This window comes from Tachyglossus aculeatus (genome assembly GCF_015852505.1).
Source record: "Tachyglossus aculeatus isolate mTacAcu1 chromosome 12 unlocalized genomic scaffold, mTacAcu1.pri SUPER_6_unloc_1, whole genome shotgun sequence".
NCBI classification, from domain to species: domain Eukaryota; kingdom Metazoa; phylum Chordata; class Mammalia; order Monotremata; family Tachyglossidae; genus Tachyglossus; species Tachyglossus aculeatus.
This window is the reverse complement of record NW_024044828.1, coordinates 16712440-16722868: the sequence shown is the minus strand read 5'-3', so window position 1 is coordinate 16722868 and position 10429 is coordinate 16712440. Positions and strand designations below refer to the sequence as shown.

The 10429-nt window shown below is 45.5% G+C and overlaps 1 protein-coding gene across 1 annotated transcript in view; it reads left to right on the top strand.

Moving 5' to 3' along the window:
* The first annotated feature begins 237 nt into the window (after window positions 1–237).
* Window positions 238–10429, top strand: part of SUPT16H (SPT16 homolog, facilitates chromatin remodeling subunit) — a 34744-nt gene continuing 24552 nt past the window's right edge. The window contains exon 1 of the mRNA XM_038741212.1: window positions 238–398. Within this exon, the coding sequence (XP_038597140.1) occupies window positions 333–398 (66 nt within the window). The 5' untranslated portion in view covers window positions 238–332. The remainder of the gene's footprint in view (window positions 399–10429) is intronic.

Below are 10429 nucleotides of genomic sequence, written 5' to 3'. Positions count from 1 at the left end.
ACCCGCGAAACCCCACCCAAAATAAAAGCTGATAATACAGATGGGAGGGGCAGGAGGGGGAAGGGGTTTCCGTGTCCGCTTCCGGGAAAAAGCATTCCCGCCCGTTTGGGGAGGGGGGGGCCGGAAGCGGAAGTGGGGAGACCCCGGGGGTCGGGACTTCCGGGTCACGTGGGGGCGGGAGGGAGGCCGTGAGGAGGTGCTGAGGAGAAGGAGGAGGAGGAGGAGGCCGAGGCCGGGGCCTCGCGTGATTCCCGCCAGCCGAGGAGCCGCCGTGAGGGCAGGGCCGTGAGGAGGGCCGGGAGGAGGAGGGCCGTGAGGAGGGCAGGAGGGCCATGGCGGTCACCCTGGACAAAGAGGCCTACTACAGGAGGGTCAAGAGGCTCTACAGCAACTGGAGGGTGAGACCCCCCGACTTTACAACCCTACTACTGACACCTCACCTCCTCCAGGAGGCCTGCCCACCCTCATCATCATCATCAGTCGTATTGACTGAGCGCTTACTTTACTTATTTATCTTGTACATATCGGTTCTATTTTATTTTGTTTTGTCTTCTGTCTCCCCATTTTAGACTGTGAGCCCACTGTTGGGTAGGGACCGTCTCTATATGTTGCCAGCTTGGACTTCCCAAGCGCTTAGTCCAGTGCTCTGCACACAGTAAGCGCTCAATAAATACGATTGATGATGATGATATGTTTGTACATATTTCTTACTCTATTTATTGATTGATTTTACTTGTACGTATCTATTCTACTTATTTGATTTTGTTAATATGTTTGGTTTCGTTCTCTGTCTCCCCCTTCTAGACTGTGAGCCCACTGCTGGGTAGGGACTGTCTCTATATGTTACCAACTTGTACCTCCCAAGCGCTTAGCACAGTGCTCTGCACACAGTAAGCGCTCAATAAATACAACTGATGATGATATGTTTGTACATATTTATTACTCTATTTATTGATTGATTTTACTTGTACGTATCTATTCTACTTATTTGACTTTGTTAATATGTTTGGTTTCGTTCTCTGTCTCCCCCTTCGAGACTGTGAGCCCGCTGTTGGGTAGGGACCGTCCACTTGGACTTCCCAAGCGCTTAGTCCAGTGCTCTGCACACAGTAAGCGCTCAATAAATACGACTGATTGATGGATTGATTGATTGATCCCAGAGGTCTCAGACCCGGTCGGCGCCGAGCCAGCCTGGCACAGCTCCTCCGAGGCGGAGGCCTCAAAATGCCCCGGGAGAAGGAGGCTAGAAAACCCCGATTTAAGGCCGGTCCCGGCCGGCGGGAAGCGAGGTGAGATCCTCAAGTGAAAGCAAAGAAGTCAAGAATTAAAAAATTCGAGCCGCACTTGAAGCGGCTGATGGGGGCGGGGGGCGGACGCCTGACCGGAAAGTGAAGGGCTAATCTAGGAATGGCTTCTGTTATTAGAAGCTGTTATTAGCCATTTGGAGTTATTTATTACTCTATTTATTTTGCTTGTACATATCTATCCTATTTATTTTATTTTGTTAGTACGTTTGGTTTTGTTCTCTGTCTCCCCCTTTTAGACTGTGAGCCCACTGTTGGGTAGGGACCGTCTCTATATGTTGCCAGCTTGGACTTCCCAAGCGCTTAGTCCAGTGCTCTGCACACAGTAAGCGCTCAATAAATACGATTGATTGATATTTATTACTTTATCTTGTACATATCTGTTCTATTTATTTTATTTTGTTAGTACGTTTGGTTTTGTTCTCTGTCTCCCCCTTTTAGACTGTGAGCCCACTGTTGGGTAGGGACTGTCTGTAGATGTTGCCAACTTGGACTTCCCAAGCGCTTAGTCCAGTGCTCTGCACATAGTAAGCGCTCAATAAATGCGATTGATTGATTGATATTTATTACTTTACTTATTTATCTTGTACCTATCTATTCTATTTATTTTATTTTGTCAGTACGTTTGGTTTTGTTCTCCGTCTCCCCCTTTTAGACTGTGAGCCCACCGTTGGGTAGGGACCGTCTCTATATGTTGCCAATTTGTACTTCCCAAGCGCTTAGTACAGTGCTCTGCACGTAGTGCGCTCAATAAATACGATTGATGATGATGATATGTTTGCACATATTTATTACTCGATTGATTTTACTTGTACATATCTATTCTACTTATTTGATTTCGTTAATACGTTTGGTTTTGTTCTCCGTCTCCCCCTTTTAGACTGTGAGCCCGCAGTTGGGTAGGGACTGTCTCTAGATGTTGCCAACTTGGGTTTCCCAAGCGCTTAGTCCAGTGCTCTGCACATAGTAAGCGCTTAATAAATACCATTGATGATGATGATATGTTTGTACATATTTATTACTCTATTTATTGATTGATTTTACTTGTACATATCTATTCTACTTATTTTACTTATCTACTTTACTTATCTACTTACTCAAGGCCCTGCTGAGAGCTCACCTCCTCCAGGAGGCCTTCCCTCACTCAGCCCCTTCCTTCCTCTCCCCCTCGTCCCCTTCTCCATCCCCCATCTTACCTCCTTCCCTTCCCCACAGCACCTGTATATATGTATATATGTTTGTACATATTTTTTACTCTATGTATTTATTTTATTTGTACATATCTATTCTATTTATTTTATTTTGTTAGTATGTTTGGTTTTGTTCTCTGTCTCCCCCTTTTAGACTGTGAGCCCACTGTTGGGTAGGGACTGTCTCTATATGTTGCCAACTTGTACTTCCCAAGCGCTTAGTACAGTGCTCTGCACATAGTAAGCGCTCAATAAATACGATTGATGATGATGATGATGATTTTATTTTGTTAGTACGTTTGGTTTTGTTCTCTGTCTCCCCATTTTAGACCGTGAGCCCACTGTTGGGTAGGGACTGTCTCTATGTGTTGCCAACTTGTACTTCCCAAGCGCTTAGTCCAGTGCTCTGCACATAGTAAGCGCTCAATAAATACGATTGATGATGATGATGATGATGCAGAGCACTGGACTAAGCGCTTGGGAAGTCCAAGTTGGCAACATAGAGAGACAGTCCCTACCCAACAGCGGGCTCACAGTCTAAAAGGGGGAGACGGAGAACAAAACCAAACATACTAACAAAATAAAATAAATAGAATAGATATGGACAAGTAAGATAAATAAGTAAAGTAATAAATATCAATCAATCAATCGTATTTATTGAGCGCTTACTGTGTGCAGAGCACTGGACTAAGCGCTTGGGAAGTACAAATTGGCAACATATAGAGACAGTCCCTACCCGACAGTGGGCTCACAGCCTAAAAGGGGGAGACAGAGAACAAAACCAAACATACTAACAAAATAAAATGAATAGAATAGATATGTACAAGTAAAATAAACAAATAAATACAGTAATAAATCTGTACAAACATATATACATCTATCCAGGTGGTGTGGGGAGGGGAAGGAGGTGAGGCGGGGGGGAGGGGAAGGAGGGACCTGAGTGTTTATTTATTTATTTATTTTCCTTGTACCTATCCTATTTATTTTATTTGGTTAGTATGTTTGGTTTTGTTCTCTGTCTCCCCCTTCTAGACTGTGAGCCCACTGTTGGGTAGGGACCGTCTCTAGATGTTGCCAACTTGTACTTCCCAAGCGCTTAGTACAGTGCTCTGCACACAGTACGCGCTCAATAAATACAGTTGATTGATCAGGTTGTCCCACGTGGGGCTCACAGTCTTCATCCCCATTGTACAGATGAGGGAACTGAGGCCCAGAGCAGTGAAGTGACTTGCCCAAAGTCATACAGCTGACAAGTAGCGGAGCCGGGATTAGAGTAATAATAATAATGATGGCATTTATTAAGCACTTACTGTGTGCAAAGCACTGTTCGAAACGATGGGGAGAGACAAGGTTAGCAGGTTAATAGTAATAATAATGATGGCATTTACTAAGCACTTACTATGTGCAAAACACTGTTCTAAGCGCTGGGGAGTTTACAAGGTGATCAGGTTGTCACACATGGGGCTCATAGTCTTCATCCCCATTTTACAGATGAGAGAACTGAGGCAAAGAGAAGTGAAGTGACTTGCCCAAAGTCACACAGCTGACAGTTGGCGGAGCGAGATTGGAACCCATAACCTCTGACTCCAAAGCCCGGGCTCTTTCCAGTGAGCCACACTGTGGGGATCACAGTCTTCATCCCCATTTTACAGATGAGATAACTGAAGCCCGGTGAACAAATAATAATAATGATGGCATTTATTAAGCGCCTACTATGTGCAAAGCACTGTTCTAAGCGCTGAGTGAAGTGACTTACCCAAAGTCACACAGCTGACAAGTGGCAGAGCTGGGATTTGAACCCACGACCTCCGATTCCAAATCCCGGGCTCTTTCCACAGAGCCACGCTGCTTCTCTAAAGAGGAATTTTCCTTTCTTCTCCTCCTCCCCCGCCATTGGGACGGAGCTGGAAGTGAATCCCTTACAGAAGCAGCGTGGCTAGTGGAAAGAGCCCGGGCTTTGGAATCGGAGGTTGTGGGTTCAAATCCCGGCTCTGCCACTTGTCAGCTGTGTGACTTCGGGCAAGTCACTTCACTTCTCTGGGCCTCAGTTCCCTCATCTGGAAAATGGGGATGAAGACTGTGAAATCCACGTGGGACAACCTGATTACTCTGTATCTACCCCAGCGCTTAGAACAGTGCTTGGCACCTAGTAAGTGCTTAACAAATATTATTATTATTATTATTATATTATTATTATTATCATTATTAACTTCTCTGAGCCTCAGTTACCTCCTCTGTAAAATACCACCCAATCAGTGGTATTTATTGTTGAGCGGGTACTATGTGTGGAGGACTGTAATAAGCACTTGGGAGAGTATCAATCTATTATTGATATTGAGCGCTTACTTGTGTGTGGAGGACTGTACTAAGCGCTTGGGAGAGTGTCAATCAATCATATTGAGCGCTTACCGTGTGCTGAGCACTATACTAAGCGCTTGGGAGAGTATCAACCAACCAGTGGTATTTATTGAGGGCCTACTATGTGCGGAGGACTGTACTAAGCGCTTAGGAGGGTATCAACCAATCAGTGGTATTTAGTGAGCGCTTACTATGTGCAGAGGACTGTACTAAGCGCTTAGGAGGGTATCAACCAATCAGTGGTATTTAGTGAGCGCTTACTATGTGCAGAGGACTGTACTAAGCGCTTAGGAGGGTATCAACCAATCAGTGGTATTTAGTGAGCGCTTACTATGTGCAGAGGACTGTGCTAAGCGCTTGGGCGGGTGTCGATCAATGGTATTTATTGGGCTCCCACTGTGTGCAGAACACTGTCCTAAGCGCTTGGGAGAGCCCAATACAACAGAATTGGCAGATACGTCCCTCGCTCATTAGGAGTTTACAGGCCAGAACAGTGGCAATAAATGGGAAAATAAATGGGTTTTCCGGAGGGTTAAACCCCCATCCCGACCTCCCTCTTCCTCCTGTCTGATGCCATGGGGACTGTGGCACGTGGTAGATGCCAGAAAAAATAAAAAAGATACCGTTTCAGTTAATAGGCCCGTGTGGTTTTAAGTGGAGCTTTTTATATATTCATTCACGGGCCGGGGAAACATGGACAAAGCTAAAGCTAATGGCCAGCCGGCATTGTTCACCTGGCCTTTCTGGGGTTTCTCCAAGACAGCGTTTTCCCGAAAAAATCCGAATCGAGCTTTTTAAAAAATAAACACAAGCTTCCACGTTTTGTTTTAGGACTTTGAAATTACCTGACAGGACCCCGGAAGACGGGGTTGATGAAAACTTACAGAGGCTGTAGCTTTAATAACCAATTCCTCAGCTCCTTGTTAAGCTTGTCTGTTTGGCCTTTTTGTATCTTTCGTAACCACAGTCGAGTCTTAGAAATGAAATTGCCTCTGCTATGTGTTTTTTTTTTTTTTAAATGATGCTTTGTTGAATAGGCTGGGAACACAGGGTGAAATGGGTGTTTAAACATATTAAGGATTTTTAGGACTTTTAGCTTGCGGAATGCATGTGGGAATATTCTGTGCCTTGTTTTGCTCTTTTTGCGTTTCAAAACGGATAACCTGATCTGAAATACCAAAAAGGTATTAATCACCTAACAAGTACCATAATATTATTGTTATTAGTATTAAAGAAAAGCCTCAGAAAATTTCTGACTACTCTGTGAATGAATATTTCCAAATCTTCGACTTTTCTAGGTGATCCTATTAGAGACTTATTCCTCTGGTTTTAAAAATCCAGTTTTGATAAAGTTCCTCAGCTTTTGTGCTAGTTAAGTTTAGGCTTCTGTGCTCTTCTTCCAGCTGGTTTGTCTCACCAACAATGGTGTCGAAACGTAGTTATTTTCTGCACAAAGCAGGCACTCAATAAGTACCGTTAATAATGACTGAAACCTATATGAATTTAGTTCTCAGAACAAGCATTGAGTAATTTTTTATGGGCCGGAACTGAGGCACAAAAAACTTCACACCAACTGATTTTAGAAAATTTAGTAGACCATGGATTCCCTGATGTCTCTTTTTTTCCGTGGTGTCATTTGAAAAGTTGACAGTTCTGATTTCTGCTTCAACTTACCTTGCATTGTAATAATCTATTGGTAACCCCGCTAACTTTCACAGTAAGACATCAATCAGTCAGTGGTATTTATTGAGTGCTTTCTGTATGCCAAGCACTGTATTAAGCGCTTGAGAGTACAGTGGGACAGAGTTGGTAGATATGTTCACTGCCCACGAGGAGCTTACAGTCTGAAGTGGGAGGCAGACGTGAAAATCAATTATGGCTACATATATATATATCCGTGCTGTGTGACTGAGGGTGAGGTGACTATCAAATGGTTTAAGGGTACCATTATCGCCAGTGTTGGTAGTCGTACCGGAGTTTAATATTACCAGTATTTAATTTGGTATTTCACAAATGAGGTGGTGTAGGTCTCCTGTGAAATGTTTTTAATGGAATTTATGGGATACCTGCTCTGTGCAAATTGTTCTCGTTGCTGGGAAAGAATACTCCCTCTGAAGTATTTATTGAGTGCCTACTACCTGCAGGGCATCGCACCAAGTCCTTAGGAAAGTACGACAGCGTTAGAAGACACAACACCCGCCCTCAAAGAGCTTGCAGCCTAGCGGGCCAGCTTACAGTACGATCAAGTACATATAAGACTTGGGCTCTGTTTTGGAGCCGATTACGGAAACAGGCATCAAATAGAGTGAGGAGAAGGTCATCATTAGTTGGACAGAATGTAAGGGCTTACTATGCGCCAAGCACTGTACTAAGCGCTGGTGTTCATACCGGATAATTAGGTCGGACAATGTCCCTTCCCCACACGGGGCGTTTGGTCTAAATAGTAGGGAGAACAGATATTGAATCTCCATTTTACAGATGAACAAACTGAGGCCAAGTGAAGTGACTTGCCCAGGCCCCACAGCCAGCAGTTGGCAGAGCCGGAATTAGAACCAGGCCCCGGGGAGGGGAGTAGAGCCTTGCCTGGACCAGATTAGATGGGTTTGGACTCCCCTCCAGAAGCCCCACAGTCCCCCACCCAGTCCTGGGACCCCTCCGAGTGCCCCAGACCCTCTTTTCGATCCAAGGGGCCATGGTACGAAGTCCGGCTTGTGGCTTAACAAGAAGCGGCCCCAGGCCGAACTGTGGGTGATGGGAGTCGCCCTTCCTGGGTCCGCTTCTTGTGTTAATATGTTCTGTTTTGTTGTCTGTCTCCCCCTTCTAGACTGTGAGCCCCTTTTTGGGTAGGGACCGTCTCTAAATGTTGCCAACTTGTACTTCCCAAGTGCTTAGTACAGTGCTCTGCACCCAGTAAGCGCTCAATAAATACGATTGAGTGAATGAATGAATGATGAAGGGCCAGAGGGTTTGTCCCCTGAGCGGCTGGGACTATTGAGTCTGCTTGGCAGGGGACCGGACTGCACCGGTTTGGCCTGGGCCCTGGATTTTTGCCCCTCGTATTGGGAGGAAGAGCGAGGTTAAGAGGCCAGACGTTTTGGCTGTAAACCGAGGCCACTTCCCAACTGCCAGGATGCATCTGCTCTCTAGGAGTCATAGAATGGAAGTCCCAGAGCCATGGTTCTGGAAATCCACTAGGACCATCCCAGAATAATAATAACGGTATTCGTTAAGCGCTTACTCTGTGCCAAGGCCTCTACCGAGCACTGAAGTAGATGCGAGTTAATTTAGTGGGGCACAGTCATCATCATCATCATCAATCGTATTTATTGAGCGCTTACTATGTGCAGAGCACTGTACTAAGCGCTTGGGAAGTACAAATTGGCAACATATAGAGACTAGTCTCTACCCAACAGTGGGCTCACAGTCTAAAAGGGGGAGACAGAGAACAAAACCAAACATACTAACAAAATAAAATAAATAGAATAGGTATGTACAAGTAAAATAAATAAATAAATAGAGTAATAAATATGTACAAGCATATATACAGGTGCTGTGGGGAAGGGAAGGAGGTAAGACGGGGGGGGATGGAGAGGGGGACGAGGGGGAATCAGAGCCATGGTTTTGGAAATCCACTAGAACCATCCCAGAATAATAATAACGGTATTCGTTAAGCGCTTACTCTGTGCCAAGGCCTCTACCGAGCCCTGAAGTAGATGCGAGTTAATTTCGTGGGACACAGTCCCCAAGGGGCTCGCGGCCTGAGGGTCTCCCGAGACCATTCCAAGTCGCTGTCATTGGCGCATCATCCATCAGAAGCGGTTTATTGAGCACCTGTAGTGTTCAGCAATAGTAATAGAGTGATAGTAGCTATAAACTGGCTAATGTGTGCAAGAGCAGTGGACTCAGAGCTGGAGAAAAAATATACAGGCGAGAGTTAGATCTGGTTTCTGGCCCTCCAAGGACTAAGAGTAAAGCAGGGCGGGGTTTGCCAACAAACAAGATAGGAAAGGTGATAGAGAGGCATTAAATTAAACAAACCGTACCAAGGGTTTGGAAGGGTACACTAGAATTAGGAGGCATGACCCCTGTCCTTAGGGAGCTTAGAATCTACCAGGGGAGAGAGAGACCACATTAACTAAAGATAGGCAGAAGAAGTGGCCTAGAGGATAGAACACGGGCCCGGGAATCAGAAGGACCTGGGTTCTAATCCCAGATCCGCCACTTGTCTGCTCTGTGATCTTGGGCAAGTCACCTGACTTCTCTGTGCCTCAGTTACCTTATCTGTTAAATGGGGGTAAAGATTGTGAGCACCATGCAGGACAGGAACCGTGTCCAACCTGATAATCTACCCCGGTGCTTAGATCAGTACTTGACATAGAGTAAGTGCTTAACAACCTCATTATTATTATTATTATTATTATTATTTTTGTGTGACTGGAGAGATGAGTAAGGACATAGTAGAGTATGCAAATTAGTACCTCATGGTCGTGAGGGGTAGGCGCGAAAGAGGGGTTGGTAGTTGGGAGGCTGTGGCATGACAACGGTTAATGGTGGGCGCGGGGGTGGGGGAAGCCTGGAGGAGGTGGGATTTCAGAAGGGCTTTGAAGGTGGGGAGGATTTGAAGTGAGGGGCGGAGTGCGAGCACTCAAACGAAGCACAGCGTGCACTTCTGCTTCCTGGGTTTTTGAAAGGACCTAACTGAATTGGAGAAGACACAGAGCAGGGCATCCGCCATGCCCCAGAGCATGGTGAAACCTCCGTTTGAGGCTGGACTGGAAAGGGTAGGGTTCGTCAGTGTGGAAATTCCTATATTTATGAGAAGACTGAAAGGGAGTATGAGCAGAGCCTACAAAATCATTAAACAGGGTGGATAGGGGAACGTGGAGTCCCACAGGGTTAGGATGCGGGGGGTTTGTGTGGAGGTGGAAGGGGCAAGCCAATGAAACTAACATGGGAGGAATGAAAGGAAACCGTTCTTGAGAGAGGCCTCTGAAATTGATAACCTCAGGAAATTGGGCAGATCAAAAATAGCAGATTGAAGGAGGAAATGGCTCGTTAGATGGACAACCAATTATTTGCATTGATCGAGGGCCAACTGTTTGCAGAAACCTGTACTTAGTGCTTGAGAGTGAAGAGTAGGCTTTGACATGCCACCCACCTTCTAGGAGTTTTACAGTTTAGCGAGGGAAACGGCCCTAAAATAAAGTACGTCTAAGAGGAGGAAGGAAAAGGCATATGTACATGAATATGTAGGGCTGAGGTAACGGAGTATGTAAGATGTGCACAAAATTTCTACAGGAGGTTGTGTGTACCTAAGGGCTAGGAGGTGTAGAAATGCTGAAGAGGCAGTAGGGAGGATATTAGGAGGGCAGAGGAGAGTCATTTGGGGAAGCCTCTCGGAGGAGATGTGATTTCAAATGTTGCGGAGAACAGTGGCCCATCAGGTTTGAAGGGGGAGACAGGAGAGATGAGAACAAGGCAGTTGGAGTAGTTTAGCTTTAGAGCAACAAAGAGTGTGAGCTAGTGTCCAATTGGAGATGGGAGTGGATAAGTAGGAGGGAGAGAGTTGATTTGAGT